At 42.1% G+C, this 13271-nt stretch overlaps 1 protein-coding gene across 1 annotated transcript in view; it reads right to left on the bottom strand.

Annotated features, from left to right (window-relative positions):
- The window catches only part of METTL15 (methyltransferase like 15), a 211298-nt gene that overhangs the window by 119371 nt on the left and 78656 nt on the right, over nucleotides 1–13271 (bottom strand). Inside the window, 1 exon segment of the mRNA XM_050955402.1 lies at nucleotides 11180–11316. Within this exon segment, the coding sequence (XP_050811359.1) occupies nucleotides 11180–11316 (137 nt within the window).

Consider the following 13271-nt stretch of genomic DNA (forward strand, 5'->3'; position numbering starts at 1 on the left):
CTCTTTCTCCCCTTGTTATAGAATACATTGGCTACCAGGGACGGGTAAGGAGGTCCTTCCCTTGCAGCAGGATGGAAGGCAGGGACAAGAAGGGGAGGTCTTCTGGCCCACCTGCCCTTTTAGCAACTGCTTTTTTTTTTTTTTTTTTTTTTGAGAAATATAGCTTGGCTAATAATGGCTGGTACTGAATGCCAGGTTTGTTGTGCTTCCAGCATGCTCAGGGCCACAGATCACTGTTACGGATTACGTCAGTACAGCATAACATTTTTTTTTTTATAAATCATCTTGAATATAAATTGTATTCCCAAACTCTTTACAGAATAAAATATTAGGACAGTGGCCAGTATCTCGCACACACTTTTTCAAAAACTGTGCAGTAGTGAAGTCAGTAAGTGAAGGGAAAAAGAAATTAAGAAGCATAGATGAGAAAAGGTTAAGATGAGATTTGAAAAGGGTTGTAGGGTAGATGAAACATATATGGCTGCAGAAGAGAAGGCTGTTACTCAAATAGTGGTGAAATTTTGAGAAGGGACAGAAGAAGGCTAGCAATAAAGAGAACACACAGGATAGAAAGGGAGGACAAGCAAGTAAGGTCTGTCAGAAGTAGGTTGATTTAAGCCAACTCAGCGTTTTATTAATTAGGGGACTTCTGAATAGAGAACCAGAGAAAGTATTAAAGGAGGTGATATTTTATGTATGAAAGCAGGCAACAATACTCTATACATGATGGAGTCTAGACAGCTGGAATTTAGAATGACAACAGAGGAGGGAGTAGCACACAAGAAGTTCAACACAACCTTTAGGAAAAGATAAAAAATAAACAGTGGAAAAACACTACTAGCCTTTAATTTAGTGACATCTGAAGGTGACCTTGAGAGACCTAAATGGCACTGTCCCATCAATTTATCTATCCTATCTTTATTGAGAAGACAGCCAGGGTTAGCTTGCACAGACAGTGATAACTTTTACTTTAGAAAGGATTGGAGCTAAATGTAACAGCAATAGTATATAATAAATATAAACATGATTACTTTCAATATGCCATGCCTATAGAGTAGAAAAATATCATCCTTCATCCTGTAATCAAAAGTAACAAACCTACAAAGTAAAGCATCAAAACCAAAACACTGAAAACACAGATAAAAATCACAAACATATAGGTAAAAGTTTAACTAAAATGAATTTACTGTAATTTATAAACAGTGTTTTGGTTTCCCTCTTGGGCACTATAATCTGTATTCTAAATTTTCCCCAGACATTCAAAAGCTACTGAATTTAGAATTCTATCCAATCATATAAACTTAATTTCACATTGAAACTAAAACCCACAACCACAGCCACCACACAAACCTTTACATTGCCAATAAAAATATATATTATAGTTCATATAAGTATGGAATTCTATATTACTGCTTTTACTTATTCTTACTTCTGGGCCATGATTTCTCATACAGCATAGTGTAATATAAAGAACACATTGTCTCCTGTGCGTAGGCTCTGCGTAGGTTTCTCATCCTTAAAAGCATGCAATCATATTGGTTAATTGCTAGATTTCAGCCACCTTTCTAGCCTCTTTCAGTGGGTGTAAAAGGGTTTATTTGTAATATATATTGCTGTTGACAGAATTTTATCTTGTTCTTCTGGAATCTCAGCAGCAATTGTCAAGTTAGAGGCTTCCCCAGAAAGCACGTCAAAGGATTCCCACCCACTCATTGAATATCTAACAGGATCTGACCCATTTTTTCCTTATTAAAGCATCAGAACACATTTTTTTTTTGGGAGGGGGGTGAGGAAGAATCTTGACGATGCTTGAAACAGAAAAGGAGCTAATGTATGCAAGAACTGAAGTGGGAACTGTACACTGTTTACTTTTTATTTCTTACTAAATCACTACCAAGGTGCTAAAAACCATATTTAAAATGCAAAGAACACATTTATTTTTTCTTGATTTTGTGAATATGATGTTCTTACTTGGTGATTTACAGCTCCAGATGTCTTTTGCCAAAGCATGAGGAAGACTACACTTATAATTGCTGACCATGGAAAAATACCATGAATTAGCTTTACTTATCTTTTCTTACTGTTCCACTGGGCATATTTCTGCAGTTTGGGCAATAATGGTCTCATAGCTCAGTATTCATGATACTAGAGTGTATGCAAAAATTAAGCATGAAAAATAACCACAGGTAAAATATGATTTTACTAAGGTTATTAAAATAGTCAAATGAGAACAAATAAAAATAATATTCTATAGCAATCAACTTTAAATAACACTTAAAGACCACGGCATTAGGACTGATTATTGCAAATGCAACTGAGCATCATTACTAATTAAATGTAAGAACTAGAGATGAAAAAGGCCTATTGCATCATCTAGGCCATCTCCTGGCCAGTGCCAGAAATAAAAGAACTCCATTCATGAAGAACCTGTCTTTTGAGACTTAAATAAATACTCGACACATCCAACCTAACTTCCAGGTTACTTGAAACAAATTCACATCACCACAGAATCATAGAACTGGAAGGGACCTCGGGAGGTCATCTAGCCCAGTCACCTGCACTCAAGGCAGGACTAAGTATTATCTAGACCATCCTTTGTTATCTTTCAGGTATATCATGTATAACTGATGCTCAATCAATGCAGGCAAAAGTGCTTGACAAATTACAAGACTGAACTGCACTGCATTTGGTGTTTTTGCCCCCACCCCACAGTAGTTCAAAGTTGATTAAAATATTTCTTAGTTGATCACAGACCAAAAACAGTTACTAACCTTTCGTAACTGTTGTTCTTTGAGATGTATTGTCCATGTCCATTCCATGTTGAGTGGGTGTGTGCTGCGTGCACCGTTGCCAGAGATTTTTACCTCAGTGGTATCCATTGGGGAAGCTCTAGTGCCCTCTGGAGTTGTGCGTTTATGTGTCAGTATAAGGGGCACTGCTAGCCTTGCACTCTCTCAGCTCCTTTTTGCCAGTTAACGCCAACAGATGGCTAAGGAGGATGGGTCATGGAATGGATATGAGCAACACATTTCAAATAACAAGGTTAGTAACCGTTTTTTCTTCTTTGAGTGCTTGCTCATGTCCACCCTGTGTTAGGTCACTCACAAGCTGAACCCCAGGAGATGGGCTCAGAATTCATGGACATGCTGACTGCAACACTGCTCTTCAAAAATTGACATCATCTCGGGCCTGTTGGGTGATGACATAGTGAGACATGAAGCCTAACAAGAGAAACACTTTCACTTGGCCAAATAGATAGCTCTGGTGAAAGACTTTCTACTGCTTAGCAAGATCTGCCGAACCTGTTCCAAGCAGACCTGTTTTTCAAGGTTCATTTATGTAGCATCCATGCAGTTAAATGCAAGAAGGCGCGGTTCGGGTGAAATTATCATGCATGTGAAATCAGGTCTGGATGGAGTGGGAGCAAGAATGCAGCTCCCACTGGGAGATCCAGGAGCACGTCAAAGCAATTCTGGCACGGCCACGCCGGTGCTATCAGAATAACTCTTGCCTTGTCCCATTTGATTTTTAGGTGGACCTTGTGAAGTAAGGGGGTTGGGGTGTAAAGTTGGGGTCTGTCCATGAGAGCAGGAAGAGCATCGGAGAGGGAGCCCAGGCTCTGTGCAGTGAACAAAACTGATGGCATTTCCTTCTGCCTGGTGGTAAATAGGTCCACCTGGGGAGGACCCCATCTTTGAGGATGAATCTGGTGACCTCTGGGTAAAGGGACCACTTGTGGTTAGAGGAGAAGGATCTGCTGAGGTGATCTGCCAGTACATTCCAGACTTCCGGGAGATGTGACATATTGAGATAAATGGAATACTTCACGAACAAGTCCCTTAGATGGATGGCCTCCTGACACAAGGTCAAAGATCGAGCCCCTCTCTCCTTGTTGACGTAAAACATGGTTGCTGTATTGTCTGTCAGGACCTATACCATGTTACTTGAGATCTGGGAGAAGAACTTGGGTGTGCTAAGCGTACCACCCTGAGCTCCCTGATGTTTATATGCAGGGAGAATTCATCTTGGGACCAGAGGCCGAGTCCTGAGATTGTTGAGGTGGGCTCCCCACCCTAAGGCCGACACATCTAAGAGATAACAAGGGGCATCCCCCATCATCACTGATCTCAGGTTTTTCCACCAGTTCAGGGAGGTGAGGACCAGGGGAGGGACCATGAGCATTGAGTCCAAGTGGTATACTGATGCTAGCCACATCTGGAGGAGCCTGACGCTCAGCCTTGTATGGTGAACCACAAAAGTACAAGCTTCCATGTTACCCAGCAGCTTGAGTCACACTCGAGCTTCTCGTGATTGGGTGGGCCATGACTTTGGATAGGCATTGGAGAGGAAGCTCTTTGGATAGGCATTTCCTGTTCTGCCTACCTGGATCCAGGGAACGAATAATGGAGACCAGGGAGACCATGCGAAACTTCAACTTTTTACAAGACTGGTTGAGGAAACAGATGCAGGATCTGTCTGAGGTCCCCTTTTGCCTTCAAGATAAGGAAGTAGCAGGAACAGAACCTTTTTCCTTTCATGTCCCGAGGGACCTCCTCCACTGCACCCAGGCACAGGAGGTTCTAAATCTCTTGAATGGGATGGTGAAGAGGGTAGGTGGAAGGGAGTGGCAGCCAAAAATTGCAGGGAATAGCCCCAAGATACTATGTTCAGCACCCAGTGGTCCAAGGTGACCTGCAACCAGGCTGAATGGTAGGGATGAAGATGGTCAAGGAAGAACAAGGTGGATCTGGGAAATTGACAGGGGCACTGCTCTCGAGCGCAACTTCAAAATGAGCACTTCTGGCCCCCAGGATGCTTTGCCAGGCTGGGCTACGCAGGTGAGCAGGAGGGAGGAAGGGCAGCGAGAACGAAAACTCGTGTCTCTATCCCTTCTCCTTGCAAACCCCTGATGAGGCTGCCAAGGCCTTGGTGGCGGGGGCGGCTGGAACTGCTTCTGTGCAGACTGCAGCATATGCATGCCCAGTGAGCAAAGGGTGGCCTGAGTGTCCTTTAACCCGTGCAGCATCACATCTGTCTGTTTGGAAAAGAGATCATTCCCACCAAATGGGAGGTCCTGGATTGAGGTCTGCGTCTCTTGGGAAAGGCCGGCACTCTAACACGAGGAGCAACGCCTCATAACCACTGCCACAATGACCACGCTGGCTGCTGAGTTTGCAGTGTCCCACGCCACGTGGAAAGAGCACCTAGCCGCTGCGGTGCCCTCCTCTACTAGGGTGCCGAATTCTTGACCCAAACCCTGCAGGAGATACTCCTTGAACTTACGGAGGGAGTCCCATAAATTAAAATTGTATCTGCCCAAGAGGGCCTGATGGCTTGCCACCAGAAATTGCAGGCTGGTAGTGGAATTTTTCTTCTAAAAAGGTCCAGTCTTTTGGCCTCTTTATTTTTGAGAGTTGAGCTGGCGTGCCCCTGCTTGTCTGTTTTATTAGCTGCAGAGACAACCAGCAAGCCTGGAGGTGGGTGAGTATAAAAGGTACTCGAACCCTTTGGCCGGGACAAAGTACTTCTTTTCAGCCCTTTTGGAGATGAGAGGGGTGGACGACGGGGTTTGCCAGAGGGCCTTCACAATTTTGAGGATGCTGTCTTACTGCTAGTGCAACACGGGCAGGGGTGGAGGTCTGAGAGGACACTGAACAAGGCATTCATCTGCATGTCCATCTCCTCCACCTCTAGGCCCAAGTTCTCGGCCATTCATCGAAGCAGGGCCTGGTGTTCTTTAAAATCATCTGGCGGGCTGGCCCTCGAGAGTCCCCATGACCGCCTCGTCCAGGGATGAAGATGATGACTGTACGACCAAAGGAGGCCCTGGGGCATTGTCCCCCATGGGAGAGGGAGGTTTAGGGGTGGGTGTAGTCTCTTCTACCCTGCCTTGACTCTGGGATCAGGGAGTCCCACAGATTAAAATCATATCTCCCTAGCAAAGCCTGCTGGTGGGAGATACGTAGTTGAAGACTTGTCTTAGGGTGGCTTCCATGAAGACAACCTTCAGCCTGATGTCCCTGTCATTTTTATTGTGGGGTCTGAAGTCCCAAGAAATCTGGTACTTGTCCCTCACATGGGTTTCCCCCGAGCACTTCAAGCAGCTAGACTGCAGGTCACTCACAGGCATAGGTTTGCCAGAAGAGGAACAAGGCTTGAAGCCTGGTGACTGGGGCAAGCCTGCCTCTGGGGCAAAGAAGTCTCTCGATGATAGGAACTAACTATATACACTAACTCTACCAGTAAAAACTATACACACTAAACTATGGTAACTATGAACGAAGGAGTAGTCTAAAAATCACTAGGAAGAAGAGTCATTCCAGCAACTGTCACAGTCGGTAAGAAGGAACTGAGAGGGTGAGGGCCGGCGGTGCATAAGCGCATGGCTCCAGAGGGCACCAGAGCCAGCTGAATGGATACCACTGAGGGAAAAATCTCTGGCAACAGTGCACACAGCACGCACACACCTAACATGGAATGCATATGAGCAAGCACTTGAAGAACAGTCCAATCAAAATGTATTTTAATTTATACATACACCAAAAATGCTCATTTAAATTTACAACTGTGAAGCAGAACTGCCACCCCAAAGCTAGTGAGATTAATAAAGGCTGTGTATGCCATAAGGAAACAGTTTTTCTACTTAAAGATGGCAATCTGAATTATGAACATAAACTACTGAACAAGATAGATACATTTATTATCTCTCTGGAGAAATCAGTTCATTCCAATGCTGTATAAATGGGAGATGTGTTTTGTTTTGTTTTGTTTTTTCTCCCTACAAGACTGCATCTGTATGTTCTGAACTATTTAACTGTGTGATTTAATTCTCTCTCAGCTGGTCAAGTAGTGATTTCTCAAACAGTGGTTGCGAGATATGCTACTTCAGAAAGAATCCACAAAGATTCTTTTGATGGACATGAGTCTATAGCGTTGAGAGCCTCAACTTCAGTGCCCATATGAATAGCTTCATATCAACTTATTGACATGAAGAGGAGTGAGGAGGCCCTTCTGCATTTCACATTGTCATAATAAATTACATCAGCTGTAATTCTGTGATTAGACATCAGCATGTCTTATGTAAACAAAAGTGAAGAAGGGAGGAGAAAAGAGAATTCCACTTCGGAAACAAATACAGTTTTTGTTTCTATGGGTAGAATAATACCTGGCACTTCCAAAACTTTTCATCTAGTTGGGAAAGCAAACCTCGCCAGAAAACAGGCTGAGTAGGGTATCTGTTCATTAGGGGAAAATGGACTTTAAGTCAGAGGACTATCGATCTATAGACCAGCGTAGGCATCTTCCTCTTTGTTTTGTGAATGCTGCCTTGATAGCCTGGATGTAAGATTTGGACTAGCTGAGTCTATTTATTTCCTTTTGTGATACTTCTATACAAAATGGTACAGAAGACTTAACAGGAAAGGTTTTGTTATTCTAGTGGCAACCTTGTGAGTCAGGGAGTTGGAGATTCCATCTGTGTAGTCTGTGACTATGCTACGGCGTTACACCGACATAGATATGGAGGTGTACCTGTGCCACCGTAGCGTCTGTATAGTAGACATGGCGTCGAACTGAGTTAATGCCATCATGAACATACAGAGAACATGTGGGAGCTGTCTAAGTAGCTGTTGCCAGTGTGGTGAGGGGAGGGAGAAGCCAGCCTCTGCCCTCTCCAGGACTCATCATATAGGCTCCTTTGTGGGCATCACATGGGGCAGGAAACCCGTACCTATTGGGGGGGAAGGGAAGGGAAGAGAAGCCTTGCTGGACTTCCTCACATAACTTTCCACTCCTGTTCTTATCACCACACTGGGGGCTCCATATGTAGACAGAGATCCCAGAGGTGGGGAAGAGAGAGGCCAGGCTTCCTTCAATCACCTCCAAGACCCATCATGTGGTGCTCGTGGCCAATTTCCCCTCTGGGAGCACCATATGAGACAAGAGTGCCAATTCCCAGGAGTGGAGAGAGTCAGAATGGTCAGGCTTCCCCCAGCTCCAAACTCATTGGATCCCAACACTTGGACCCAGAGATTCATTGCACTTTGGATAATAGCCATCTCCTGATGCCAGCTAATCTAATTAGTCCGGTGTACCTCAAGCAGTGGCAGCATCTGCTGCAGTGCTGAAGGTTCAGCTTTCAAACTGCTGATGATTCATTCAGAGAGTTGCACACAAACCACGTTCCTTTAAAAGAAAGCTTGTAATTACATTTAAAAAACTAAATCAAAAGAACGTTGTTTCGGGTTGAAAAGTGAAGCACTGGGAAGTTAAGAAATGCCAGAATTAAGCTTGCCTGAGCAATCCTAATTCACCTCCCTTGTGCGTATACATTATGATAATCTTGATTACATTACTACATACTATTATTTAACAGGACCTCCTTCAGTGGCTAGAATGGATTCACGAGAAGGCAAAATTAAGATGATGCTCCTACATCTGGCATTTCCTAACTTTCAAGTACTTGACTTTGCAACCTAAATGAAGTATTTTTAACACAGCTGTTTTGTATTTAACTATTTACAGTGTTAATATAGGATTGTTGTAATCTGCACTATCTGCAGTTCTCTGATCTGTCGTGCCAATTAAAATCAGAGGCATTGGGACTGCTCACTATCCCAATGTAATATCAAGAGGAAGACTGTTAAGGGATTGTATGTCTGGACTGTCCTCCCTGTTGATATAATGGCTGCTGAACAGTGTCAAGGCTGGGGTAATAATGACCAGCAGTAAAGTAAGGAGAAGCAGACCTAATCTTTCCCTTTGTTAGACTCAGATGAAAAACTCCCCCTCTTCTGCCTGACTTGGGAGAGTTCTGCACTTCCAGAAGTCATCTCGGGCTAGGAGGTGAGGGTTCAACAGCTGGGGGCACTGAAGCGGAAGCAACACGAGAGTTGATAGCTGTTTAAGTCATTTCTGAGGCCCCTAGCCTTTTAACAGTAAAGCAGCAGCATCTTAGGGGCTGCGGAGAATGTATAAAGATGAGATGCCCAAGCCAGGTGTCTCCTCTCCCCTAAAGCAGGATCTGTCCCTCCTTCAGTTTCCTCTCTTCTTTGGAAGAAAGATAAATCTAATACACAGGTTATACAGAGACTACATAAAATCTCTTTTGAAATACTGTAAAGTCTTCTAAAATGCTGGAAGTTTCCCTCCCGCAAAAAAACAATTTTTCCAGAACAAGCTCCCAGGCACTTCAGTTTTATCTTTTTTTTATACCAAAGCAATTTCCACATCCTGGTCAAGTCAAAACAATAATATTTTTAGAAATGTGCCTCCTCACTTGCATACTTTTATGTACAAGCATGCCTACACGCTCTTTGTTTGGCTGGCCATGGAACTGCTACTTGAGGCCAAACTGCCTTCAGTTACCTTGTTATTTTGTCCTCATTCTCTTCCCTTTACTTTGGCCCATCATTGAAGATGGAGCAATGCTATGTCAGCACATACCACTGAAACTTATGATGACAACCACTGGTGAGTTGCCTGGTTAGTATTTTGATCTACTTTTACCAAATTACCACTACTCCAGGCAACACAGCATATGTCTGCTCCCTATCTGCCCACAGTTACCCACAAATTAATGTTCTGCTGCCTCCTAATATACTTCATCTGTTCTACTTATTTCACCAAATAGGCTCTGATTCTGAGAATTCCTTCTGCCTTTTGTGCTCTCCAGTTTGTGTACTTGGCTTCTCCGTTTCCAATATATTTTCCAGAATCTTCCACAAACTATAAGCCATCTTGGCTTCTAATTCACCTCTCCCATCTGCTTCTTGTCCTTTGTCTCTCACCTCTTCTTCTTTATCTATTACTGTTTCCTCTCCATCCACTATGCTTTGAACCCAATTTATTAGCTCACACATATACCCATGCCCAATACAGATAGTAATGTAGGAGCACTATTCTGGCTGCTTTCACTCACCCAGTCAGTCACTGCTTCCAAGGTGAGTTCAAAGATTTGACTCCTTTTTGAAGATAATGTTAGTTATCCATGTCATCTGATGCGTTCACAAATAGTTACCTTTAAGTTCTATGAAACAAGGCAATAGGTCTCCTGGAATTCCAAATAGTAATGTGGAACTGCTACATGGGGCAGCATAAATATCAGGCATAAAATTGAGCACACAGAGATAGTGTTCATGCTTCAGAATGTGATTTCACCAAATGATATCAAGAAATAAACTACATAATCTATCCCAGTCACCTGTACTAATGTAATTATTGTAAACTGTTAGCTTTGGGATGAACATTAGGCGTTTCAGAACAAAAAAAAAAAAGTTGCTTGTGTTACAAGTGAGACGTGAATTGCGCATATAAGTTAAATTAAATTGCTATGGGAAAACAGAATAAATGTTATGTGCAACAAAGAGAAAGGAAGTTGAAAGACTTCAACATTTAATCTAAAAGCATTTTTGCTATAGATTTGAATAAGTCACCTCTTTATTAAAAAAAGAATCAAAGAATATAACATTTGTAATATTAACAAAGAAATTATTAAAATACATTTCTTAAGAGCACTATTGTATTTCCTGTCCTTTTCTGCCTAGCAAATTAAGATCTGAGTAATATATGGGCACAGGAGTCTGTGCTAGCAGATCCTGTGACGCAAGATTGTGACCTTGTTTACTTGATGACTAAATTCTGAAGCCAGCGGCACAAGTCACAAAGTACAGCAGGAAATATAATACTGAAACTCAATAAATTATCTTTATTTGTTTTTTATGAATCTGTCTAGTGTAAATGAGTCACAGCTAAATTAGCTCATAATTTAATTAAAAACTAAACTTTTATTAAATCAATTTCTTGTCTGTTGTGAAAGATTTCTTTTGTGGCAAAACTAATTTGGTATGCAATAAAAATTTTTTAAATGCAAGCTTGTTACTAGAATAATCCCAAATTAAACTGATCACACTCAGTTTTAAACACTGCAGTGACTAGCTAAAGCACACAGGGCAAGTAGCAGCAGAGAAAATGCATTAAATTCAAGCAGTCTCATAAAAATTTAAGCCTTACATGCAAAAAAGTCAAAAGTGACTTTAGGTAGGTTTCTTTCTTTTAATGAAACTAATAGGCACATACTGTAGTACTATAACCATTTAAATGTATACACAAAAGATGAAGTATGGTGCTTGACACCCCATAAATACCATAGATAAGACAAGAAAAGCAGAATTCTACTTACGGATATGATTCTGAAAGTTGCCGAGCTATTTTATAAGCTGCTGGGTCTCTGTCTAGTGCATATATTGTAATATCAGTTACTTTCTGTAGAAGAGCTGTAGTATGACCTCCTGCTCCAAACGTCATATCAAGCATACGCTGTTGAATGCAAAAGAAATAATACTGTTACTTAATAATATAAGGTAAAGAAACCTACTGTTGATTTAAGCCTTTTCTAGTTAACCTCTCTAATATGGTGTGGAAGAATAAATATTAAATCCATTTCACAAGCTTTTTTTTGAAAACATTTTAAAGCAATTTTCATTGAACATGCTTCAAAGAACAGCACAAACCAATTCACATTTATTTTCTTTTGCTCAGATTGTGATCCCACATGGAGGGGAGCCTCTATGCAGAAGATGAGGTCAGTCACTTCTCTGCAACATCATATCTCCCCTTTCCCCTTCCTCCTTACTTCAAAGGAGGTTGAAGGGTCTAAGCACTTCACAGGATTACTCAGCAACTTGTAGAATCGTGCATAAAAGGAAGGATGATGGGTATGTACAAAACAGCAGTGGTTCACAACTTCTTTTCTGGATCCCAACTTGTGATGGGCTGGCAAAAGAACTCCATTACAAGCTGTCCCCACACTTCACATTCTGCCACTACTAAAGCTGTCTCTTGTCTCTTTCCACTTTTCTGCATCTGCTTTTTATTCCCCTTTTCATTTTTTTCCCTTTCATATGTATATATTTTTTCCTTTTTGCATCATGAATCTCTCTCCTTTTCTCTTGTTGCACCTCTTCTTATTTCTCATTCAAAGGCTACACACTGCTTGGGTTTAGCTGCAACGCAGGTTTCCTTTAAGCTAAGTAGAGTCTTATAGAAGAAAAAGAAAATAACTGATATTTGGACCACTGGTCTGCAGCTTGTACTTGTACTCCTTCTGTACTGAACACATGAACTGTTCCAAAATTAGGGCCTTCCAGAAAAACAGGAAGGAAAAGTTGGTAGCTTTCAAGGAACTGCTTATCTAAAGGAGCACATTTACAGAGACACTGTAATCCAGGCACTGTCTATACACTAAAATTAGGAGTCCGGGTAGCAAACAAGAGGAATTGGAATTGCTCATTTATAAGCATAAATTTGATCGAGTTGGTATTACTGAAATCTGGTGGGATGATTCTCATGTCTGGAATTTTAAAATCAATGGTTATGAGCTATTTAGGAAGGATCAAGAGGGCAAAAAGGAGCAGGGAGTAGTATTCTATATAAAATATGGATTAATTTGTTTCTGAGTCACTGATAACTCAGAAGAAAATTATCTTGACTGATTTAGATCAATGCCTTAACAGATAAAGCAGAAGTTGGGGTATTAGTGTAAGTCTACACCGGCAGTGTTACATCGCCAGCAGTTACAGCTCAGAGAGCGCTGAAGGGAAACCACTGTTGTGTGTTCACACTGTCAGCTGCATGCGCAATAGCGTGTTCACATTTACGGCACTTGCAGTGATATTCGGAGTGGTGCACTCTGGGCAGCTATCCCACAAAGCATCTCTTCCTCTTCTGTCGCTAAGAGTTGTGGGAAGGAAGAGAGGGTCACAGGGCACCCTGGGTCCTGTCCCAGTGCCTGTGTTTCATTGCTTCACATCCCAGCAATCCCATCCTGTGAATCCGTCTGCATTTGGTGCCATCTTTCAACAGTTTGTGTACTGCGTGCTCTGCCTCTTCATTCTGCAGGAATGGATCCCGCACTGTTGACCAACATGCTGCTCTCTCTCACTAACACGAGCAGCAGTGGAGTTATTCCTTAAACTAAAGAGGCAAGAGCAGTTCAACATAGATCTCGCCACGCGTAGTAGCTACGACACAAGATTGCTTGTGGCATTCACAGAGGTGCTGACCACGGAGGAACACAACTTTTGGGCTCAGGAAACAAGCACTGAGTGGTGGGATCACATTGTCATGCATGTCTGGGATGATAAGCAGTGGCGGCAGAACTTTCGGATGAGGAAAGCCACATTTATGGGACTATGGGTATGTCTACACTACAGGATTATTCCGATTTTACATAAACCGGTTTTGTAAAACAGATTGTATAAAGTAGAGTGCAC

This window comes from Gopherus flavomarginatus, chromosome 5, assembly GCF_025201925.1.
Source record: "Gopherus flavomarginatus isolate rGopFla2 chromosome 5, rGopFla2.mat.asm, whole genome shotgun sequence".
Classification (NCBI taxonomy): Eukaryota; Metazoa; Chordata; order Testudines; family Testudinidae; genus Gopherus; species Gopherus flavomarginatus.